This window comes from Salmo salar, chromosome 02 (genome assembly GCF_965601325.2).
Source record: "Salmo salar chromosome 02, fSalSal1, whole genome shotgun sequence".
NCBI classification, from domain to species: domain Eukaryota; kingdom Metazoa; phylum Chordata; class Actinopteri; order Salmoniformes; family Salmonidae; genus Salmo; species Salmo salar.
In genome coordinates, this window is record NC_138292.1 from 95,361,678 (window position 1) to 95,388,368 (window position 26,691).

Here is a 26,691-nt window from a genome sequence, read left to right on the forward strand (position 1 = left end):
TGTTACACCATGTAGCAGCAGTATAGACCTAGTCTGTTCATTATATACATCTACATGATGTATTGTTACACCATGTAGGAGCAGTATAGACCTAGTCTGTTCATTATATACATCTACATGATGTATTGTTACACCATGTAGGAGCAGTATAGACCTACAGTAGCTGGCTACTTATTTATATGTTGTTTGACTGAATGAAACTGCCTTAAATGTGCTGTAGTAAACATGTCTTATTCGCACTAATCAACCAACACATCCCTGTCTTTGTATGTCTCAATATAATAGTATTATTTAATTAAATCCATGTAAAATAATCTTTGTCTGAAAATAAAATCTGATCCTCAACTGCGTTTCCCTCCAGTCAGCAGACGGCGATGTGCGTCTTTCAGGCGATGCTGCAGCGTGACGTATAATCTAGTGGACGGTTCTTCATAAACAGCTCGTCAACCACCTCGGTAGCTTGCTAGCCAACATAGCCGAAAGATTCAACCTATTTATACGCTTTCGGTCTATATTACCTACTGTGTTTTAGACACACTTCTGTCGTATCTACTTGTTAACCTATTTAATTTAATATTACGTTATTTTTATTAGTCAGCTATAGTAGCTGGCTGGTTAAGTTAGCATTAGCCTAGTCGCTAATGATAGCTAGCTAGCTAACATTCCCGAACATGAGCTCCCTAAACTACTCCCCTCCTGTTAAAGAAGAGGAGGTCTGCTGGACGGAGAAAGAAGCTCTGGGGCTGAACATTGTCGTGAAAGAGGAGAAGGAAGAGGAGGATGTTACAGTAAAACAAGAAGTAGAGGGTGAGGCTGTTACAGTTATTAAAGAAGAAGAGAAAGACGTTTCAGTTAAACAAGAGGAAGAAGAGGATGATGCTGTTTTTGGAGTGAAGAAGGAAGGAGAGATTACTGTCACATTGGAAGATGAAGAGGAGGAGACAGGAGATCTGAGTAACACCAGTAAGTACCGCCTTCAATTAGTTTTTAACTTTGGATATTCGGAGTTGGCTCGTATATTTGAGGAGGGTCTATCTGCTGACCGCAGACTGGGGGCCACGGCATGTAGTGATTTTAATGTAGTGATGTTTTACTACGCACCGTGACCCCCAATAGAGCCATGTGAGAGTTGGGTTGGCTACACCAAAGATTATGGATATACTGACAAGATGTCTCTCTGCCCTAACAAGGGGAGTCGTTGTCCACAAAGTAGCACTGTGGGTTGTCTATCTCCCGCCTATCCTGTCTTTGGATTGGTGGATACAACTTATTATTGTAATCTATTGTTTATATTCTATGAGGGTTGTTGTCGTCAACCGCCTGTATTCAATGGAGAGAGATGCTAAGCTACTAGCATGAATATGCATAGCGATCTGAAGACAACTCCTATAGTGTTTTTATCAAAGTTGTCGGTATGTCACGTGTCCACGTAACAACTTAATCATTACGAAACTTCTGTTAGATCAAGTAAACCTCACGTAGCAAATAAGCCATTCATTTTGTTGTTGACCAAATTCAACACTTTCCACATTGGGTTGATAATTGTTTCCACTTGGATACAACCAACTGTAAGCTACTGGCATGACCTAGAGAGATACAACCTACTGTAACCTACTGGCATGACCTAGAGAGTTACAACCTACTGTAACCTACTGGCATGACCTAGAGAGTTACAACCTACTGTAACCTACTGGCATGACCTAGAGAGATACAACCTACTGTAGCCTACTGGCATGACCTAGAGAGTTACAACCTACTGTAACCTACTGGCATGACCTAGAGAGATGTAGTCTACTGGCATGACCTAGAGAGATACAACCTACTGGCATGACCTAGAGAGTTACAACCTACTGTAACCTACTGGCATGACCTAGAGAGATAAAACCTACTGGCATGACCTAGAGAGATACAACCTACTGTAACCTACTAGCATGATCTAGAGAGATACAACCTACTGTAGCCTACTGGCATGACCTAGAGAGATACAACCTACTGTAGCCTACTGGCATGACCTAGAGAGTTACAACCTACTGTAATCTACTAGCATGACCTAGAGAGTTACAACCTACTGTAGCCTACTGGCATGACCTAGAGAGATACAACCTACTGTAGCCAACTGGCATGACCTAGAGAGATACAACCTACTGTAGCCTACTGGCATGACCTAGAGAGATGCAACCTACTGGCATGACCTAGAGAGATACAACCTACTGTAACCTACTGGCATGATCTAGAGAGATACAACCTACTGTAGCCTACTGGCATGACCAAGAGAGTTACAACCTACTGTAGCTTACTGGCATGACCTAGAGAGATACAACCTACTGTAGCCTACTGGCATGACCAAGAGAGTTACAACCTACTGTAGCTTACTGGCATGACCTAGAGAGATACAACCTACTGTAGCCTACTGGCATGACCTAGAGAGATACAACCTACTGGCATGACCTAGAGAGTTACAACCTACTGGCATGACCTAGAGAGATACAACCTACTGTAACCTACTGGCATGACCTAGAGAGATACAACCTACTGTAACCTACTGGCATGATCTAGAGAGATACAACCTACTGTAGCCTACTGGCATGACCAAGAGAGTTACAACCTACTGTAGCTTACTGGCATGACCTAGAGAGATACAACCTACTGTAGCCTACTGGCATGACCAAGAGAGTTACAACCTACTGTAGCCTACTGGCATGACCTAGAGAGATACAACCTACTGTAGCCTACTGGCATGACCTAGAGAGATACAACCTACTGTAGCCTACTGGCATGACCTAGAGAGATACAACCTACTGTAACCTACTGGCATGATCTAGAGAGATACAATCTACTGTAACCTACTGGCATGACCTAGAGAGATACAATCTACTGTAACCTACTGGCATGACCTAGAGAGATACAACCTACTGTAGCCTACTGGCATGACCAAGAGAGTTACAACCTACTGTAGCTTACTGGCATGACCTAGAGAGATACAACCTACTGGCATGACCTAGAGAGATACAACCTACTGTAACCTACTGGCATGACCTAGAGAGTTACAACCTACTGTAGCTTACTGGCATGACCTAGAGAGATACAACCTACTGGCATGACCTAGAGAGATACAACCTACTGTAACCTACTGGCATGACCTAGAGAGTTACAACCTACTGTAGCTTACTGGCATGACCTAGAGAGATACAACCTACTGTAGCCTACGGCATGACCTATATATATATATATATATATATATCAAGCATTTCTAAACTTTTTTTCTCACTTTTATGGGGTATTGTGATGTCTTTATGAGGTATTATCTGAAAATTTAAAAAAAAAAAATCATTTTTATAATAACCAAATGTGTAAAAAGGGAAGGGGTCTGAATGCATGTATGTTGTATGTTCTAGGGCAGATTAAAAAAAAAAAATAGTATTTTCTTTCTACCAATTGTTTGGTTGAAATGTTATGACGTGTATTTTTCCGTATGGACACACCCCATGTGTTTAATAAAATCAACTGTATGTGCAGAACTTGAACTGAACTGATGCTTCAAGCGTTTGATTAAATAATTAACACACTCAAATGACTTGAGGAAGCCAGAGGTCAATATAACCAGAAGAAAATAACCAATTCCCCACCTGCTGCTGGCCTTCGTTAATTCTGACGTTATGCTCCTGAAGTTTCCGGTAAAATAGGCAAACTTTTTCCATTTCCGTTTGAAGTGCCAATTTATCTTACCATTTCTACCGATCTGCGTGCCAGTTATGAACGAGTTACAACACCTGTTTGGCTCCGCCACTTCCTGGGTCGGTGAAGTGAGGTATTAAATTTAAGGATTAAATCATTTAAGAAATATTTCCGAGTCTCACGCTCATCACCTGTGGAAGGCGGGGCTTCCAGCGAGGTGTGGATTTAGACCAGTAAGTACAGATAGTAACGTTAGTATAAACCCCCTCGCACGGTCCCCGCAGCCGGACATCTTTCTCATGGCTTCTGGAGGGAAACGCTGTAGGAATGCTCAACCGGTGTCGCTTATTCAGCCGACAGAAACTTTCAACCGGTTCTCCCCATTAAGCGAGTCGGAGTCGGAGGCCGAGACTTCTCTGGTCTCTACTCCTCCCGTTGTGGGGTCTGAGACGCCGACGGCTCCCACCATTAGCTCTGACAAATTGAAAACCCTAGTCATTGGCGACTCCATTACCCGCAGTATTAGACTTAAAACTAATCATCCAGCGATCATACACTGTTTACCAGGGGGCAGGGCTACCGACGTTAAGGCTAATCTAAAGACGGTGCTGGCTAAAGCTAAAACTGGCGAGTGTAGAGAGTATAGAGATATTGTTATCCACGTCGGCACCAACGATGTTAGGATGAAACAGTCAGAGGTCACCAAGCGCAACATAGCTTCAGCGTGTAAATCAGCTAGAAAGATGTGTCGGCATCGATTAATTGTCTCTGGCCCCCTCCCAGTTAGGGGGAGTGATGAGCTCTACAGCAGAGTCTCACAACTCAATCGCTGGTTGAAAACTGTTTTCTGCCCCACCCAAAAGATAGAATTTGTAGATAATTGGCCCTCTTTCTGGGACTCACCCACAAACAGGACCAAGCCTGGCCTGTTGAGGAGTGACGGACTCCATCCTAGCTGGAGGGGTGCTCTCATCTTATCTACGAACATAGACAGGGCTCTAACTCCTCTAGCTCCACAATGAAATAGGGTGCAGGCCAGGCAGCAGGCTGTTAGCCAGCCTGCCAGCTTAGTGGAGTCTGCCACTAGCACAGTCAGCGTAGTCAGCTCAGCTTTCCCCATTGAGACCGTGTCTGTGCCTCGATCTAGGTTGGGCAAAATTAAAAATGGCGGTGTTCGCTTTAGCAATCTCACTAGTATAAAGACCTCCTCCATTCCTGCCATTATTGAAAGAGATTGTGATACCTCACATCTCAAAATTGGGTTACTTAATGTTAGATCCCTCACTTCCAAGGCAGTTATAGTCAATGAACTAATCACTGATAATAATCTTGATGTGATTGGCCTAACTGAAACATGGCTTAAGCCTGATGAATTTACTGTGTTAAATGAGGCCTCACCCCCAGGTTACATTAGTGACCATACCCCCCGTGCATCCGGCAAAGGCGGAGGTGTTGCTAACATTTACGATTGCAAATTTCAATTTACAAAAAAAAAAACAACAATGACGTTTTCGTCTTTTGAGCTTCTAGTCATGAAATCTATGCAGCCTACTCACTCACTTTTTATAGCTACTGTTTATAGGCCTCCTGGGCCATATGCAGTGTTCCTCACTGAGTTCCCTGAATTCCTATCGGATCTTGTAGTCATAGCAGATAATATTCTAATTTTTGGTGACTTTAACATTCACATGGAAAAGTCCACAGACCCACTCCAAAAGGCTTTCGGAGCCATCATCGACTCAGTGGGTTTTGTCCAACATGTCTCTGGACCTACTCACTGCCACAGTCATACTCTGGACCTAGTTTTGTCCCATGGAATAAATGTTGTGGATCTAAATGTTTTTCCTCATAATCCTGGACTATCGGACCACCATTTTATTACGTTTGCAATTGCAACAAATAATCTGCTCAGACCCCAACCAAGGAGCATTAAAAGTCGTGCTATAAATTCTCAGACAACCCAAAGATTCCTTGATGCCCTTCCAGACTGCCTCTGCCTACCCAAGGACGTCAGAGGACAAAAATCAGTTAACCACCAAACCGAGGAACTCAATTTAACCTTGCGCAATACCCTAGATGCAGTTGCACCCCTAAAAACTAAAAACATCTGTCATAAGAAACTAGCTCCCTGGTATACAGAAAATACACGAGCTCTGAAGCAAGCTTCCAGAAAATTGGAACGGAAATGGCGCCACACCAAACTGGAAGTCTTCCGACTAGCTTGGAAAGACAGTACCGTGCAGTATCGAAGAGCCCTTACTGCTGCTCGATCATCCTATTTTTCCATCTTAATTGAGGAAAATAAGAACAATCCGAAATTTCTTTTTGATACTGTCGCAAAGCTAACTAAAAAGCAGCCTTCGCAAATGGAGGATGGCTTTCACTTCAGCAGTAATAAATTTATGAACTTCTTTGAGGAAAAGATCATGATCATTAGAAAGCAAATTACAGACTCCTCTTTAAATCTGGGTATTCCTCCAAAGCTCCATTGTCCTGAGTCTGCACAACTCTGCCAGGACCTAGGATCAAGGGAGATACTAAAGTGTTTTAGTACTATATCTCTTGACGCAATGATGAAAATAATCATGGCCTCCAAACCCTCAAGCTGCATACTGGACCCTATTCCAACTAAACTACTGAAAGAGCTGCTTCCTGTGCTTGGCCCTCCTATGTTGAACATAATAAACGGCTCTCTATCCACCGGATGTGTACCAAGCTCACTAAAAGTGGCAGTAATAAAGCCTCTCCTGAAAAAGCCGAATCTTGATCCTGAAATTATAAAAAACTATCGGCTTATATCGAATCTTCCATTCCTCTCCAAAATTTTAGAAAAAGCTGTTGCACAGCAACTGACTGCCTTCCTGAAGACAAACAATGTATACGAAACGCTTCAGTCTGGTTTTAGACCCCATCATAGCACTGAGACTGCATTTGTGAAGGTGGTAAATGACCTTTTAATGACGTCAGACCGAGGCTCTGCATCTGTCCTCGTGCTCCTAGATCTTAGTGCCGCTTTTGATACCATCGATCACCACATTCTTTTGGAGAGATTGGAAACCCAAATTGGTCTACATGGACAAGTTCTGGCCTGGTTTAGATCTTATCTGTCGGAAAGATATCAGTTTGTCTCTGTGAATGGTTTGTCCTCTGACAAATCAATTGTAAATTTCGGTGTTCCTCAAGGTTCCGTTTTAGGACCACTATTGTTTTCACTATATATTTTACCTCTTGGGGATGTCATTCGAAAACATAATGTTAAATTTCACTGCTATGCGGACGACACACAGCTGTACATTTCAATGAAACATGGTGAAGCCCCAAAATTGCCCTCGCTAGAAGCCTGTGTTTCAGACATAAAGAAGTGGATGGCTGCAAACTTTCTACTTTTAAACTCGGACAAAACAGAGATGCTTGTTCTAGGTCCCAAGAAACAAAGAGATCTTCTGTTGAATCTGACAATTAATCTGGATGGTTGTACAGTCGTCTCAAATAAAACTGTGAAGGACCTCGGCGTTACTCTGGACCCTGATCTCTCTTTTGAAGAACATATCAAGACTGTTTCAAGGACAGCTTTTTTCCATCTACGTAACATTGCAAAAATCAGAAATTTTCTGTCCAAAAATGACGCAGAAAAATTAATCCATGCTTTTGTTACTTCTAGGCTGGACTACTGCAATGCTCTACTTTCCGGCTACCCGGATAAAGCACTAAATAAACTTCAGTTAGTGCTAAATACGGCTGCTAGAATCCTGACTAGAACCAAAAAATTTGATCATATTACTCCAGTGTTAGCCTCCCTACACTGGCTTCCTGTTAAGGCAAGGGCTGATTTCAAGGTTTTACTGCTAACCTACAAAGCATTACATGGGCTTGCTCCTACCTATCTTTCCGATTTGGTCCTGCCGTACAAACCTACACGTACGCTACGGTCACAAGACGCAGGCCTCCTAATTGTCCCTAGAATTTCTAAGCAAACGGCTGGAGGTAGGGCTTTCTCCTATAGAGCTCCATTTTTATGGAATGGTCTGCCTACCAATGTGAGAGACGCAGACTCAGTCTCAACCTTTAAGTCTTTACTGAAGACTTATCTCTTCAGTAGGTCCTATGATTAAGTATAGTCTGGCCCAGGAGTGTGAAGGTGAACGGAAAGGCTGGAGCAACGAACCGCCCTTGCTGTCTCTGCCTTGCCGGTTCCCCTCTTTCCACTGGGATTCTCTGCCTCTAACCCTTTTACAGAGGCTGAGTCACTGGCCTACTGGTGTTCTTCCATGCCGTCCGTGGGAGGGGTGCGTCACTTGAGTGGGTTGAGTCACTGACGTGGTCTTCCTGTCTGGGTTGGTGCCCCCCCCCCCCTTGGGTTGTGCCATGGCGGAGATCGTTGTGGGCTATACTCGGCCTTGTCTTAGGACGGTAAGTTGGTGGTTGGAGACATCCCTCTAGTGGTGTGGGGGCTGTGCTTTGGCAAAGTGGGTGGGGTTATATCCTGCCTGTTTGGCCCTGTCCGGGGGTATCATCGGATGGGGCCACAGTGTCTTCTGATCCCTCCTGTCTCAGCCTCCAGTATTTATGCTGCAGTAGTTTATGTGTCGGGGGGCTAGGGTCAGTCTGTTACATCTGGAGTATTTCTCTTGTCTTATCCGGTGTCCTGTGTGTATTTAAATATGCTCTCTCTAATTCTCTCTTTCTCTCTTTCTGTCTTTCTCTCGGAGGACCTGAGCCCTAGGACCATGCCTCAGGACTACCTGGTATGATGACTCCTTGCTGTCCCCAGTCCACCTGGCCGTGCTGCTGCTCCAGTTTCAACTGCTCTGCCTGCGGCTATGGAACCCTGACCTGTTCACCGGACGTGCTTGTTGCACCCTCGACAACTACTATGATTATTATTATTTGACCATGCTGGTCATTTATGAACATTTTAACATTTTAACATTTTGACCATGTTCTGTTATAATATCCACCCTGCACAGCCAGAAGAGGACTGGCCACCCCTCATAGCCTGGTTCCTCTCTAGGTTTCTTCCTAGGTTTTTGGCCTTTCTAGGGAGTTTTTCCTAGGGAGTTTTTCCTAGCCACCGTGCTTCTTTCACATGCTTTGCTTGCTGTTTGGGGTTTTAGGCTGGGTTTCTGTACAGCACTTTGAGAATATCAGCTGATGTACGAAGGGCTATATAAAAATAAATTTGATTTGATAGTATGTTGTACCTAGTTTCCCTCCTTCAGGGAACAGTAGTTATAGTCATAACGTTAAGCTTGTCATATGATGAACTTTAACTTAAATACTGGATCTTGCTGTCGGACAGATTTTTGTATTCAGATCTCTGAAACGCTCTCTAACTATGTAACATTTATTGTCTCCTTATGTTACGCTGTAAAAAAAGTTTTCATGGGCACAGAAATCCTAAATCATTTCAGTTTACTAAATCCAATGGTTCTAACCGAGAGTCACCTTAACTTTATTGACAACACCCAAATGGATACTGTCATTAATGCGGTTCTTAAATAATTACGCATAATACTTAATACTGTAGCTGTTTAGTTACAGTCACATGTTCAACTATCATCAGCTGATCCAGGAAATCATTTTCTGAATGACAGTCACATGACAAACATCACGACATGCAACAACAACCAAAGTGCTTCTTCATTCATTACTCTGGTAAAGACAGTTATGCCGTGCTCCACGTTGGATCCAACATCCCTAACAAATTGATGTTTATAATGTGTTATTATCTGCCTGATTTACAGTAGGGTCTCGTTAGTCCGTTTTGATACAGAGATACTTAGTTCTGGAAATGGAGGCTTTATTTGCTGTCAGCCTATGAGAACTCCCCTGAGTTTCCCCCACGGTGGTGAAGTAGTGAATAGACACAGAGCTTAATGTGAGTTTCCTTGAGTAGCACTCCTGATCTAGTGCTGTAATATTCAGAATACATTGTGAAAACTAATCTTTGCTCACCATTTTTTAAATATATATTTTTTTTTCTCCCCAATTGGTACTTACAGTCTTGTCTCATCGCTGCAACTCCCATACGGACTCTGGAGAGGCGAAGGTCGAGAGCCATGCGTCCTCCGAAACACAACCCAACCTAGCCGCGCTGCTTCTTGACACAATGTCCATCCAACCCGGAAGCCAGCAGCACCAATGTGTCGGAGGAAACACCGTACACCTGGCGACCTGGTCAGTGTGCACTGCGCCCGGCCCGCCACAGGAGTCGCTAGTGCTTGATGAGACAAGGATATCCCTGCCGGCCAAACTCTCCCCTAACCCGGACGACGGTGGGACAATTGTGCGTCGCCCCATGGGCCTCCCGGTCGCGGCCGGCTGCAACAGAGCTTGGACTCGAACCCAGAATCTCTAATGGCACAGCTTAGGCCACTTGCTCACCATTTTTGCTCCAGGCAGATATACTACATCCATAACTAGCGGTTTCTGCATTAGCAGGGAGTGTTTCTGCAGTCAAATTGTGTGCGCATCGCCCTTGTCGCAATTTTAGCAAACACAGAAAGGTGCCTATATTTGAGAACAAAAGTCGCCTGGCACACTGCTTAGGAGTTCAACACCTTTTACTTATTTCTAGTTACTACTAATGTGAAAACAAGACTAAATATGACTATTGTTGCTCACTTGACTGTCTTAAGACAATTGTCAAGTAATTTTAACATTCATTACAGACGTCAATTGTTGTACAGTATCATGGCTATGCTGTTGGCATCACCTTTTTCAGTGGAGTTCTGCTGTTGTGAGCCTTTAACTATCTGTCTGACTTGTTCACACAGGAGAGAGACGTGACTATCATGGATCCTCTGGGGAGCCTCAACATCATGATGCTAACGAGTCAGAGAAGAGTCTGTCCAGATTCTATCACCTCAAGAAACACCAACAGAGACCCACAGGGAAGAAATCTATCTGCTGCTCTGACTGTGGAAAACATTGCAAATCTTCATCAGAACTTAAAATACACCAGCGAACACACACAGGAGAGAAATCTCACCACTGTTTTGATTGTGGGAAGAGTTACTTAAGATTAAAAGCACACCTGAGAATTCACACTGGAGAGAAACCTTACAGCTGTGATCAATGTGGGAGGAGTTTTACTACATTTTTCTCTCTGACTCTACACCAGAGAGAAATCGTACAGCTGTACTCAATGTGGGAAGAGTTTTACTCAGTCAAGCAACCTGTTATCACACCAGAGGATACACACAGGAGAGAAATCTTTTAGTTGTAATCAATGTGTGAAAAGTTTTATTTAATCTAGTTACCTGACTGTACACCAGAGAATACACACAGGAGAGAAACCTTATAGCTGTGATCAATGTGGGAAGACTTATATTTCATCTTGCCATCTGACTAGACACCAGCGAGTACACACAGGAGAGAAACCTTATAGCTGTAATCAATGTGGGTAGAGTTTTCCTCGGCCAGACAGCCTGATATCACACCAGAGAACACACACAGGAGAGAAACCTTATAGTTGTGGTCAATGTGGGAAGAGTTTTACTACATCTAGCTCTCTGAATCGACACCAGAGAAGACACACAGGAGAGAAACCTTCTAGCTGTGGTCAATGTGGGAAGAGTTTTACAACATCTGGCTGTCTCTCCAGATCAAAACGCCTCAAGAAACACCTGCAGAGATCCACAGGGAAGAGAACTCACTGCTCCTCTGACTGTGGGAAGAAATTCACCTCTTCATCAGGCATTAAAATTCATCAGAGAATCCACACAGGAGATAAATCTTTTAGCTGTACTCAATGTGGGAAGAGTTTTACTTCATCTAGCCATCTGACTCTACACCAGAGAAGACACACAGGAGAGAAACCTTATAGCTGTGGTCAATGTGGGAAGAGTTTTACTACATCTGGCTGTCTGACTCGACACCAGAGAACACACACAGGAGAGAAACCTTATAGCTGTGATCAGTGTGACAAGAGATTCTCCGGTAAAAGACATCTGATCAAACATCAGAAAATACATGAATGAGTTGTTTCATGATATCAATGATATAATGTCACAATGTAGAATGTTTTAACATTGTAGAAGGAGTATTTTAATGATGTCACAATGTAGAACCCTAAAGGTTTGTCCCCTGTTCTATTGATTTCCTCTAACCAGTGATGTACACATTATTCCCAGATTCTGTGTGGTTTTTGAGCTGTCAGTTTTAACAGGACGTGCAACCTCATCTCCCTCCTCTCTGCACAATTGATTTCAACATGATATCGATGAGTTATGACAAATAAGTGTTGTGTTCCTTTGTTTAGGGACCCCTAAATTTAAATGCATCACTCCAAAATGTAGCTGACTGTCTTCTGCAGGTTGTCCTCTAACCAGTGAGGTAAAAGATATCTCCATTTCCATGTGTTTTTTGTTTTGTTGTGTTAGTTTCAAGAGCAGATTCAACCTGATTTCCCCCCAAATTGATGTAAGATTTGTGTTTTGCGTTTAGCTAGTGCGTTGCTATGGATCTTTATTTATTTTGACTGCACGTTTTTCCGTATTGGAGATGAGTTTTGTTTGGCCTCCTTCCAAGGAGACGAGAGTTCTAGAAGCTAGTGGGATTTAGAAAGAGGAGAGTTCTAGGAAGACGAGTGTTCTAGAAGCTAGTGGGATTTAGGATTCTATAGAAAGAAAAAGGAGAAACAAATAATACTATTGTATATTATTATTTAGAAATACGTGTTTTTTTTCTTGTTTTTAATTGTTGACAGCCAGTAGACACCATGTTTATATTGGTGAAGGTGAAGCATTGTAGTTGATTATAATGTGAAATGGAAGTTGTTTTCTGTTGGTGGTGAGCAAACTTTTCCAACAAAAATATAGGATATATTTGTTGTCTTAAGGTGTTATAGGCTTTGGTTTTTCCATTTATGTTTTGAGGTTGGACTTTAGCACGTCTAGCTCGTTAGCATGTTTAGCCCGTTAGCACGTCTAGCTCGTTAGCACGTAGGACGCACTGATTGGTGTCACCTCGTTAGTCAGTATGTGTTACACCTGTGCTGGCTTGTCCATCTCGTTAGTGGGAAGGTGTTTCACCTGAGCTGGTCCAGGTTCTATTTAAGAGTGTCTGGCCCAGTGCTCCAGTTGTCTTGATACATGTGGAGAGTCAACACCTTTAGTTGCTCCACCTTTTTGGTTTGCTTCCTGTCTTTAAGTTTGGTGTGGGTTTTTCTTTTGTTTTCCTCTTCTTGGGCAGATTTATTGGGTCTCATGGTGGGTGTCTTTTAGGTCCCAGTTGTTGTTACTAGTCAACTTTCAGTGGACACCCCCATAGTGTCTTTCAGAACCCCTCCTAAAACCCCACCTTTTTAGTTGTGGTTGTTGTCAGTGAGTCTTTGTTAGTTCCTCTTCTGTTTGAGTAACATTTTAGATTTTTCTTGTTGGGTAACGTAACAACAAACAATGTAGTAAAACAAGTTGTATTTTGGGTTGGATGTTGCATCCAATTGTTAATATTTTAATCAATGGCATTTCTTTAGGGTGCTCATTAGTCTTTCAGTTGTTAATCTTGTTTTTTATCCTCTGTTTGTTGTGTACTAAATATTTCTGTTTGTTTTCATAGTTTTTTTCCCCTGTGAAACCATTGTGTTGCATCCATGTCTGAAATGTGCTGTATAAATAAAGCTTGATTTGATTTAAACGTATTGTAAAACAAATGAATCCAATGACTGACCAATCAAGACTATGTCCAAACCAATTAACAAATATGTGTAAAAGCAACACATTTCTTGGTCCATCTTAGTATGAAAAACAGTATCAATCCCACTTTTCCAGCCTGCTGAAGGCGTGGTGGAGTGGTAAACACCACCCCCGGCTCTATCAGGGGCTTGAGGTGGTCTCTCACAGCTCTGATTATGTCATGTTCTGTGGCCTTGCTGTTCCATTTATTGACTGCAACACAGAAATAAACACATTTAGTCATATTATATAAAACACTCAGGGCCGGTTTCACAGACAAGGCTTAAGCTTAGTCCCAGACTAAAATGCTTGTTTGAGCTGTCTTAAGTCTGTGCAAGTCGCTTTGAGTTATGTTAAAATAGTGGTAGATTTAGCCTGTTCTGGACTAATCAAAGCCGATTGCAAGAGGGAGGATTAGAACTACTGCAGGACTAAATGGAAGATTAAATGAATCTTTCAAAGAGGCAGGTTTAACTTCTGCTTAGTGCTGTTTGTGAGGGAGCCTGGACTATGTGGAATGTCTAAATGAAGACCAACATGCACTACAGAGGCCAGACCAGTACCTGTGGATAGGAGTAATCCATTACATTACTTTGAGGCCGCTTTCGTATGTACAAAGAAAATGCATTGGAGCACTGGGCCAGAAACTCTTAAATAGAACCTGGACCAGCTCAGGTGAAACACCTTCCCACATATCTCTGCTTGAGCCTAGACTTTCCTCTCTGTCTCAAAGAGGAAGGCCTTCACCCAATTCTCTCCAAGTTCTGATCACTGTGAGGTTTTTGGCATCTGGAATCTTTCATTGTGAAACTGGTGATTTGTGTCGGTGCCAGTGAAGCAACTGTGTGTTTAATAGTACACAAAGTCTGCAGGAGGAGTCTTTACATCTAGTTTCCTGATGCTGCTGGTCAAGCCAACTATAAAGTCTGCAGGAGGAGTCTTTACATCTAGTTTCCTGATGCTGTTGGCCAAGCCAACTATAAAGTCTGCAGGAGTAGTCTTTACATCTAGTTTCCTGATGCTGCTGGCCAAGCCAACTATAAAGTCTGCAGGAGGAGTCTTTACATTAGTTTCCTGATGCTGCTGGCCAAGCCAACTATAAAGGCTGCAGGAGGAGTCTTTACATCTAGTTTCCTGATGCTGCTGGTCAAGCCAACTATAAAGTCTGCAGGAGGAGTCTTTACATCTAGTTTCCTGATTCTGCTGGTCAAGCCAACTATAAAGGGCAATATGAATATCTGAATATGGGCAGTTCCCAGGAGTGATTGGCTGGTTAGATGGATGTCATGTTCCCATCAAGTTTCCATCAACTCCTGATGCTGAGGAGTACCGTAACCATAACAACTGGTTTACCATCAGCTCCTGATGCTGAGGAGTACCGTAACCATAACAACTGGTTTTACATCAACTCCTGATGATGAGGAGTACCGTAACCATAACAACTGGTTTACCATCAACTCCTGATAATGAGGAGTACCGTAACCATAACAACTGGTTTACCATCAACTCCTGATGCTGAGGAGTACTGTAACCATAACAACTGGTTTACCATCAACTCCTGATGCTGAGGAGTACCGTAACCATAACAACTGGTTTACCATCAACTCCTGATGCTGAGGAGTACCGTAACCATAACAACTGGTTTACCATCAACTCCTGATGCTTAGGAGTACCGTAACCATAACAACTGGTTTTCCATCAACTCCTGATGCTGAGGGGTACCGTAACCATAACAACTGGTTTACCATCAACTCCTGATGCTGAGGAGTACCGTAACCATAACAACTGGTTTTCCATCAATGTTCAGGGTGGATGAACTCCTCATTTAGAGTTGTCAAACATTGTTGCCCGTTGGAAAGGTGCAACTCAGGATTGAAGGATTTCCCTCAACTCTTCATTGGTCTCAGTTTCAGAGAGGACAACATAGTGGACTACTACCTGGTGACAGTGGATATTAGGGTGAGAAACATGGTCTACTAATAGTTACTACATAGTAACATGGTCTACTAATAGTTACTACATAGTAACATGGTCTACAAATAGTTACAACATAGTAACATGGTCTACTAATAGTTACTACATAGTAACATGGTCTACTAATAGTTACTACATAGTAACATGGTCTACTAATAGTTACTACATAGTAACATGGTCTACTAATAGTTACTACATAGTAATATGGTTTACTAAAAGTTACTACATAGTAACATGGTTTACTAAAAGTTACTACATAGTAACATGGTCTACTAATAGTTACTACATAGTAATATGGTCTAGTAATATGGTCTACTAATAGTTACTACATAGTAACATGGTCTACTAATAGTTACTACATAGTAACATGGTCTACTAATAGTTACTACATAGTAACATGGTCTACTAATAGTTACTACATAGTAACATGGTCTACTAATAGTTACTACATAGTAACATGGTCTACTAATAGTTACTACATAGTAACATGGTCTACTAATAGTTACTACATAGTAATATGGTCTAGTAATATGGTCTACTAATAGTTACTACATAGTAATATGGTCTACTAATAGTTACTACATTGTAATATGGTCTATTAATAGTTACTACATAGTAACATGGTTTACTAATAGTTACTACATAGTAACATGGTCTACTAATAGTTACTACATAGTAACATGGTCTACTAATAGTTACTACATAGTAATGTGGTCTACTAATAGTTACTACATAGTAACATGGTCTACTAATAGTTACTACATAGTAACATGGTCTACTAATAGTTACTACATAGTAACATGGTCTACTAATAGTTACTACATAGTAACATGGTCTACTAATAGTTACTACATAGTAATATGGTCTACTAATAGTTACTACATAGTAATAGGGTCTACTAATAGTTACTACATAGTAATATGGTCTAGTAATATGGTCTACTAATAGTTACTACATAGTAATATGGGCTACTAATAGTTACTACATAGTAATATGGTCTAGTAATAGTTACTACATAGTAACATGGTCTAGTAATATGGTCTACTAATAGTTACTACATAGTAATATTGTCTAGTAATATGGTATACTAATAGTTACTACATAGTAATATGGGCTACTAATAGTTACTACATAGTAACATGGTCTACTAATAGTTACTACATAGTAATATGGTCTACTAATAGTTACTACATAGTAATATGGTCTACTAATAGTTACTACATAGTAACATGGTCTACTAATAGTTACTACATAGTAACATGGTCTACAAATAGTTACAACATAGTAACATGGTCTACTAATAGTTACTACATAGTAACATGGTCTACTAATAGTTACTACATAGTAACATGGTCTACTAATAGTTACTACATAGTAACATGGTCTACTAATAGTTACTACATAGTAACATGGTCTACTAATAGTTACTACATAGTAACATGGTCTACTAATAGTTACTACATAGTAACATGGTCTACTAATAGTTACTACATAGTAATATGGTCTACTAATAGTTACTACATAGTAATATGGTCTAGTAATATGGTCTACTAATAGTTACTACATAGTAATATGGTCTACTAATAGTTACTACATAGTAACATGGTCTACTAATAGTTACCACATAGTAACATGGTCTACTAATAGTTACCACATAGTAACATGGTCTACTAATAGTTACTACATAGTAACATGGTCTACTAATAGTTACTACGTAGTAATATGGTCTACTAATAGTTACTACATAGTAATCTGGTCAGAGTCACTTTTTATTCATTCCAGACATAAATCCCACAACAGCTGAGCAGCAAAGATACAACAGAGCTCATATCCACACGAGAGGGATGGTCAAGAGTATATTTGGAGTATGGAAAAATCGATTCCAGTGTTTTCACAATACACTTGGTTTCAAGCCAAGAAGTTGCTGCAAGGTGATCATTGCTACAGCTGTGCTGCACAACTACCTGAAGCAGCATGACTGTCCTGATCCTCCCATGATCAGCATCAAGCAGATGTACCCATGACTGTCCTGATCCTCCCATGATCAGCATCAAGCAGATGTACCCATGACTGTCCTGATCCTCCCATGATCAGCATCAAGCAGATGTACCCATGACTGTCCTGATCTTCCCATGATCAGCATCAAGCAGATGCTGTACCCATGACATGACTGAACCCACCCATGACTGAAGCAGATGTACCTGTGGCTGAGGAAGATGTGGCTCAGTTGGTAGAGCATGGTGTTTGCAACGCCATGGTGTTTGCAACGCCAGGGTTGTGGGTTCGATTCACACGGGGGACCAGTACAAAAAAAATATATAATAATAATAATAAAAAATGCATGAATGTATGCATTCACTACTGTAAGTCGCTTTGGATAAGAGTGTCTGCTAAATGACTAAAATGTAAAAATGACTGAGGCAGATGTGCTCATGACTGAGGCAGTCAATGACCAATGAGGACTTGCACAGGGAGTTGCTTCACATTGCAGCACTTCAACTAGATGAGATGCATTTAAATATGGAATGTATTCATTATGGATTATTTTTGCTTTGATAATGTTTGTTCTGTACAAAATTCAAATAGTGTGGAGCAAAATTTAATGAGTGACTAAACCAAGGCTGGTTTAAAATGTAGTTTGTGGTGATTAAAATAGTCTCTTTCATGAATATCCAAATGACAAAACATTTATATTTTTTACATATCATATTGTTCACCATGGCTGGTCATCACTATTGTCTCATTACTGTCTCTTTTTAGGTTCATACCTCTCTCTTCCAACTTCATATCCAATTCAACCTGTTCACATTCCACCCTCACTGTGTACTGGCTCTTCCAACCTGTTCACATTCCACCCTCACTGTGTACTGGCTCTTCCAACCTGTCACATTACACCCTCACTGTGTACTGGCTCTTCCAACCTGTTCACATTACACCCTCACTGTGTACTGGCTCTTCCAACCTGTTCACATTCCACCCTCACTGTGTACTGGCTCTTCCAACCTGTTCACATTACACCCTCACTGTATACTGGCTCTTCCAACCTGTTCACATTACACCCTCACTGTGTACTGGCTCTTCCAACCTGTTCACATTCCTTTCCTCTGGAAAAAGAACATGGTTAGAAGCACAAATAAACTCATATGGTTCTTAGAATGAAGAAGAATAAAGATTGACTCAGACAGTGGAATATTTTTACCAAAGGAAGTAACCAATTTACTGTCTTTGGTTTATGTACCATTAGTGCTCAGTTCTTCATCTGAACTGTACAAATGGTCATCATCTGGTATACCATCCAGAGGTTGGTCATCGTCTGGTATACCATCCAGAGGTTGGTCATCGTCTGGTATACCATCCAGTGGTTGGTCATCGTCTGGTATACCATCCAGAGGTTGGTCATCGTCTGGTATACCATCCAGTGGTTGGTCATCATCCGGTATACCATCCAGAGGTTGGTCATCATCTGGTATACCATCCAGAGGTTGGTCATCATCTGGTATACCATCCAGAGGTTGCTGCTGCTCTATTATTCCAGACAGGAAGTCACTCAATTCATCAGTGTTGTGTTGTTTTGGTGGTCCACCACCAGTAGTAAATCTCTCTCTTCTGATCCCTGCTTTCTCTCTTTTTAAAGCCAGTTTAAGGTTCTTCCACAGAGTCTATAAAAGGCAGATATTATTTAATAATAAAAGTGATGTCACAAAAATATGAATATGAGAAATGTGAAATACTGATAATAATGCAGATATCTCACCTCCAGTTGTTGTTTCTTCTTGTAATCCTGATAATAATGCAGATATCTCACCTGAAGTTGTTGTTTCTTCTTGTAATCCTGATAATAATGCAGATATCTCACCTCTAGTTGTTGTTTCTTCTTGTAATCCTGATGAGATGGATGAAATCATACCTTGAAGGCAGAACTCAGTGTGTCAGAGTGAGCAATGAGCTGTCGCCCACTCTTAGCTATGATGTGGGCGTGCCCCAGGGGTCAATACTGGGGCCCCTCTTGTTCAGCCTGTACATTAATGATCTGCCTTCCGTCTGCACTGGGTCTGAAGTTCAAATGTATGCAGATGATACAGTGATATATGTGCATGCAAAGAGCAAACAACAAGCTGCACAAGAACTCACTACTGTAATGGTCCATGATACAAAGTGGCTCAGTGACTCGTGTTTGCATCTCAATGTGAAAAAAACTGTTTGCATGTTCTTCACAAAGAGGGCAACAGATGCTACTGAGCCAGATGTCTATGTGTCAGGGGAGAAGCTCCAGGTGGTATCTGATTTTAAGTACCTTGGAATCATACTTGATTCCAACCTCTCTTTTAAAAAGCATGTGAAAAAGGTAATTCAAATAACCAAATTCAACCTAGCTAATTTCCGATTTATACAAAATTGTTTGACCACAGAGGTAGCAAGACTGTACTTCAAATCGATGATACTCCCCCACTTAACATACTGCTTGACTAGTTGGACCCAAGCTTGCTATACAACATTAAAACCTATTCAGTCTGTCTACAAACAGGCTCTCAAAGTGCTCGATAGGAAGCCCAATAGCCATCATCACTGTTACATCCTCAGAAAGCATGAGCTCCTGAGTTGGGAAAATCTGGTGCAATACACCGACGCATGTCTTGTATTCAAGATCCTAAATGGCCTAGCTCCCCCTCCACTCAGTATTTTTGTTAAACAGAAAATCCAAACATATGGCAGCAGATCCACAAGGTCTGCCATGAGAGGTGACTGTATAGTTCCCTTAAGGAAAAGCACCTTTAGTAAATCCGCTTTCTCTGTGAGAGCGTCCCATGTCTGGAATACACTGCCATCAGACACACATAACTGCACCACATATCACACTTTCACAAAATGCATGAAGACATGGCTAAAGGTTAATCAGATTTGTGAACATAATCCCTAGCTGTGTATTGTCGCTTTCCATGTTGTCTGTTGTCTGTAGCTTGTGAGGTGTGGAAACACTTTGTTGTTTTTATGGATTTTGTCTTGTTGCTTTTTGTTCTATGTTGCTCTGTCTGTATGCTACATCTTGCTTGTCCTATGTTGCTCTGTCTGTATGCTATGTCTTCCTTGTCCTATGTTACTCTGCGTGTGCTCACTGTTCTATGATTGTCTATATTGTAATTGTTTTTAATAACCTGCCCAGGGACTGCGGTTGAAAATTAGCCGGCTGGCTAAAACCGGCACTTTTACTGAAACGTTGATTAATGTGCACTGTCCCTGTAAAAATAAAATAAACTCAAACTCAATAATGCAGATATCTCACCTCTAGTTGTTGTACTCTTCTTGTGGTTACATTTCCATTGAATTCACTGCAAATTGCAGCCCAACCCGCTTGTTCTACTGCTCAGTAGCAGCAGTGTGGTTTTTACCTTCAATAACTGGATGGTTTGACAACATTTGTTTTGGAGCATTTTTTCACGCACACTAAAGTCTTTTTGAACTAATTATTTTTGCCTCTGCCGTTGTTTCGTCTCAAGATTCACACCAGTATTGTTTTTTTCTATTCCGGGTTTTAATGAGCACCATTAGACCAACAGCATGTGTTCATACTGAACCTAATCAGGATTAACCCAGGTGTTCATACTGAACCTAATCAGGATTAACCCAGGTGTTCATACTGAACCTAATCAGGATTAACCCAGGTGTTCATACTGAACCTAATCAGGATTAACCCAGGTGCTCAGACTGAACCTAATCAGGATTAACCCAGGTGTTCTCATTTAGGCTTACTTACCTTACTCCAGTCTCCGACTAACTAAGCCAAATTTATGCCACGTTCAGGAAAGCTACTTAAATGTCCTAGTTTAACAAGTCCTGGCTGAATCTAAGCCCTGCAGGGTCTGAATGAAACCTAATGTCCAGTGGGATTGGTCTGTTTGATCCAATTGTTTGTTTCAGTTTACAGTTGTTGAATCCTTTGACATATTGTTGATTTCAAAACTTTTCAGTTTCAACAAATGCATTGGGTTGGTTGAAAAGTGGTACTGTTTTGACGTAGTGGAAGATATACTGAATTGATACTGTTTTTCATACTAAGATGGACTAAAATATGTGCTCATTGGTTATGCAAGAGGGCGGCAGGTAGCCTAGTGGTTAGAGCTGACAAGGTAAACATATGTTGTTCTGCCCCTGAACAAGGCAGTTAACCCACTGTTCCCTGGTAGGTAAATAAGAATTTGTTCTTAACTGACGTGCCTAGTTAAATAAATGTAAAATAAAATGTAAAAAAAATTAAGTCTGTTGATTTTCATTCATTGGGTTAATTTCTTTTGCAATATGTTCAAATCAAATCAAGCTTTATTTACACAGCACATTTCAGACATGGATGCTTCACAGGAAAAAACAAATAAAAAACAATGAAAATTAACAAAATAAACTGAAATATTTAGTACACAACAAACAGAAGACTAACAACTGAAAGACTAATGAGCACCCTAAGGAAATGCCATTGATTAAAATATTAACAATTGGATGCAATATTCAATCATAACGAGATGGACAAGCAAGCACAGGTGTAACACATTGACTAACGAGGTGACACCAATCAGTGCGTCCTACGTGCTAACGAGCTATACAGTGGGGAGAACAAGTATTTGATACACTGCCGATTTTGCAGGTTTTCCTACTTACAAAGCATGTAGAGGTCTATAATTGTTATCATAGGTACACTTCAACTGTGAGAGAAGGAATCTAAAACAAAAATCCAGAAAATCACATTGTAATTAATTTGCATTTTATTGCATGACATAAGTATTTGATCACCTACCAACCAGTAAGAATTCCGGCTCTCACAGACCTGTTAGTTTTTCTTTAAGAAGCCCTCCTGTTCTCCACTCATTACCTGTATTAACTGCGCCTGTTTGAACTCGTTACCTGTATAAAAGACACCTGTCCACACACTCAATCAAACAGACTCCAACCTCTGCACAATGGCCAAGACCAGAGAGCTGTGTAAGGACATCAGGGATGAAATTGTAGACCTGAACAAGGCTGGGATGGGCTACAGGACAATAGGCAAGCAGCTTGGTGAGACGGCAACAACTGTTGCCGCAATTATTAGAAAATGGAAGAAGTTCAAGATGACGGTCAATCACCATCGGTCTGGGGCTCCATGCAAGATCTCACCTCGTGGGGCATCAATGATCATGAGGAAGGTGAGGGATCAGCCCAGAACTACACGGCAGGACCTGGTCAATGACCTGAAGAGAGCTCGGACCACAGTCTCAAAGAAAACCATTAGGTACACACTATGCCGTCATGGATTAAAATCCTGCAGCGCACGCAAGGTCCCCCTGCTCAAGCCAGCGCATGTCCAGGCCCGTCTGAAGTTTGCCAATGACCATCTGGATGATCCAGAGGAGGAATGGGAGAAGGTCATGTGGTCTGATGAGACAAAAATAGAGCTTTTTGGTCTAAACTCCACTCGCCGTGTTTGGAGGAAGAAGGAGGATGAGTTCAACCCCAAGAACACCATCCCAACCGTGAAGCATGGAGGTGGAAACATGATTCTTTTGGGATGCTTTTCTGCAAAGGGGACAGGACGACTGCACCGTATTGAGGGGAGGATGGATGGGGCCATGTATCGCGAGATCTTGGCCAACAACCTCCTTGCCTCAGTAAGAGCATTGAAGATGGGTCGTGGCTGGGTCTTCCAGCATGACAACGACCCGAAAAACACACAGCCAGGGCAACTAAGGAGTGGCTCCGTAAGAAGCATCTCAAGGTCCTGGAGTGGCCTAGCCAGTCTCCAGACCTGAACCCAATAGAAAATCTTTGGAGGGAGCTGAAAGTCCGTATTGCCCAGCGACAGCCCCAAAACCTAAAGGATCTGGAGAAGGTCTGTATGGAGGAGTGGGCCAAAATCCCTGCTGCAGTGTGTGCAAACCTGGTCAAGAACTACAGGAAACGTATGATCTCTGTAATTGCAAACAAAGGTTTCTGTACCAAATATTAAGTTCTGCTTTTCTGATGTATCAAAAACTTATGTTATGCAATAAAATGCAAATTAATTACACAAAAATCATACAATGTGATTTTCTGGATTTTTGTTTTATTCCGTCTCTCACAGTTGAAGTGTACCTATGATAAAAATAACAGACCACTACATGCTTGTAAGTAGGAAAACCTGCAAAATCGGCAGTGTATCAAATACTTGTTCTCCCCACTGTACGTGCTGACACGCTAGACGTGCTAACGAGCTAGACGTGCTAAAGTCCAACCTCAAAATCAAATCAAATCAAATTTATTTATATAGCCCTTCGTACATCAGCTGATATCTCAAAGTGCTGTACAGAAACCCAGCCTAATACCCCAAACAGCAAGCAATGCATGTGAAAGAAGCACGGTGGCTAGGAAAAACTCCCTAGAAAGGCCAAAAACCTAGGAAGAAACCTAGAGAGGAACCAGGCTATGAGGGGTGGCCAGTCCTCTTCTGGCTGTGCCGGGTGAATATTATAACAGAACATGGTCAAGATGTTAAAATGTTCATAAATGACCAGCATGAGCATGGTCAAATAATAATAATCATAGTAGTTGTCGAGGGTGCAACAAGCACGTCCGGTGAACAGGTCAGGGTTCCGTAGCCGCAGGCAGAACAGTTGAAACTGGAGCAGCAGCATGGCCAGGTGGACTGGGGACAGCAAGGAGTCATCATGCCAGGTAGTCCTGAGGCATGGTCCTAGGGCTCAGGTCCTCCGAGAGAAAGAAAGAAAGAAAGAAAGAGAGAATTAGAGAGAGCATATTTACATTCACACAGGACACCGGATAAGACAAGAGAATACTCCAGATGTAACAGACTGACCCTAGCCCCCCGACACATAAACTACTGCAGCATAAATACTGGAGGCTGAGACAGGAGGGATCAGAAGACACTGTGGCCCCATCCGATGACAGCCCCGGACAGGGCCAAACAGGCAGGATATAACCCCACCCACTTTGCCAAAGCACAGCCCCCACACCACTAGAGGGATGTCTACAACCACCAACTTACCGTCCGAAGACAAGGCCGAGTATAGCCCACAAAGATCTCCGCCATGGCACAACCCAAGGGGGGGGGGGGGGAGCCAACCCAGACAGGAAGACCACGTCAGTGACTCAACCCACTCAAGTGACGCACCCCTCCCATGGACGGCATGGAAGAACACCAGTAAGTCAGTGACTCAGCCCCTGTAATAGGGTTAGAGGCAGAGAATCCCAGTGGAAAGAGGGGAACCGGCAAGGCAGAGACAGCAAGGGCGGTTCGTTGCTCCAGCCTTTCCGTTCACCTTCACACTCCTGGGCCAGACTATACTTAATCATAGGACCTACTGAAGAGATAAGTCTTCAGTAAAGACTTAAAGGTTGAGACTGAGTCTGCGTCTCTCACATGGGTAGGCAGACCATTCCATAAAAATGGAGCTCTATAGGAGAAAGCCCTACCTCCAGCCGTTTGCTTAGAAATTCTAGGGACAATTAGGAGTCCTGCGTCTTGTGACCGTAGCGTACGTGTAGGTATGTACGGCAGGACCAAATCGGAAAGATAGGTAGGAGCAAGCCCATGTAATGCTTTGTAGGTTAGCAGTAAAACCTTGAAATCAGCCCTTGCCTTAACAGGAAGCCAGTGTAGGGAGGCTAGCACTGGAGTAATATGATCAAATTTTTTGGTTCTAGTCAGGATTCTAGCAGCCGTATTTAGCACTAACTGAAGTTTGTTTAGTGCTTTATCCGGGTAGCCGGAAAGTAGAGCATTGCAGTAGTCGAGCCTAGAAGTAACAAACGCATGGATTAATTTTTCTGCGTCATTTTTGGACAGAAAGTTTCAGATTTTTGCAATGTTACGTAGATGGAAAAAAGCTGTCCTTGAAACAGTCTTGATATGTTCTTCAAAAGAGAGATCAGGGTCCAGAGTAACGCCGAGGTCCTTCACTGTTTTTTTTGAGACGACTGTACAACCATCCAGATTAATTGTCAGATTCAACAGAAGATCTCTTTGTTTCTTGGGACCTAGAACAAGCATCTCTGTTTTGTCCGAGTTTAAAAGTAGAAAGTTCGCAGCCATCCACTTCCTTATGTCTGAAACACAGGCTTCTAGCGAGGGCAATTTTGGGGCTTCACCATGTTTCATTGAAATGTACAGCTGTGTGTCGTCCGCATAGCAGTGAAATTTAACATTATGTTTTCGAATGACATCCCCAAGAGGTAAAATATATAGTGAAAACAATAGTGGTCCTAAAACGGAACCTTGAGGAACACCGAAATTTACAATTGATTTGTCAGAGGACAAACCATTCACAGAGACAAACTGATATCTTTCCGACAGATAAGATCTAAACCAGGCCAGAACTTGTCCATGTAGACCAATTTGGGTTTCCAATCTCTCCAAAAGAATGTGGTGATCGATGGTATCAAAAGCGGCACTAAGATCTAGGAGCACGAGGACAGATGCAGAGCCTCGGTCTGATGACATTAAAAGGTCATTTACCACCTTCACAAGTGCAGTCTCAGTGCTATGATGGGGTCTAAAACCAGACTGAAGCGTTTCCATACATTGTTTGTCTTCAGGAAGGCAGTGAGTTGCTTTGCAACAGCTTTTTCTAAAATTTTTGAGAGGAATGGAAGATTCGATATAGGCCGATAGTTTTTTATAATTTCTGGGTCAAGATTCGGCTTTTTCAAGAGAGGCTTTATTACTGCCACTTTTAGTGAGCTTGGTACACATCCGGTGGATAGAGAGCCATTTCTAAATGGAAAAACCAAAGCCTGTAACACCTTCTCCTTTAAGACAACAAATACATCCTATATTTTTGTTGGACAAGTTTGCTCACCACCAACAGAAAACAACTTCCGTTTCACATTATATTCTACTACAATGCTTCACCTTCTACAATATAAACATGGTGTCTACTGGCTGTCAACAATTAAAAAAAATAAAAACCGCGCGATTCTAAATAATAATATACAATCCTATTATTTTTCTCCTTTTTCTTTCTATAGAATCCTAAAACTCACTAGCTTCTAGAACTCTCGTCTTCATAAAACTCACTAGCTTCTAGAACTCTCCTCTTCCTAAAACTCACTAGCTTCTAGAACTCTCATCTTCCTAAAACTCACTAGCTTCTAGAACTCTTGTCCCCTTGGAACGAGCCCAAACAAAACTCATCTCCAATATGGAAAAACATGCAGTCAAAATAAATTGTGATCCATGGCAACGCACTGGCTAAACACAAAATAAAAATATTTTTGACTGCCCACCCTTGAGACAATCAGCAACCAAGTTGTCCTTACCACAGACATGTCTGATTTCAAGAGGAAACTCCTGCAATATCCGTAGTAACTTTCCACCTCACTGCAGAGCTTCTCTCTCTTTTCA

At 41.8% G+C, this 26,691-nt stretch overlaps 1 protein-coding gene across 1 annotated transcript; it reads left to right on the top strand.

Moving 5' to 3' along the window:
* The first annotated feature begins 430 nt into the window (after positions 1-430).
* Positions 431-8,866, top strand: LOC145863570 (uncharacterized). The gene is made up of 2 exons (XM_082968343.1): positions 431-963; positions 8,385-8,866. The coding sequence occupies exons 1-2, from the start codon at positions 672-674 to the stop codon at positions 8,396-8,398; spliced, it is 306 nt and encodes a 101-aa protein (XP_082824469.1). The 5' UTR covers positions 431-671; the 3' UTR covers positions 8,399-8,866.
* Positions 8,867-26,691: the final 17,825 nt, after the last annotated feature.

Excerpts from the sequence above, each read along its gene's own strand:
- LOC145863570 (XM_082968343.1), top strand. The coding sequence starts at position 672 with ATGAGCTCCCTAAACTACTCCCCTCCTGTTAAAGAAGAGGAGGTCTGC.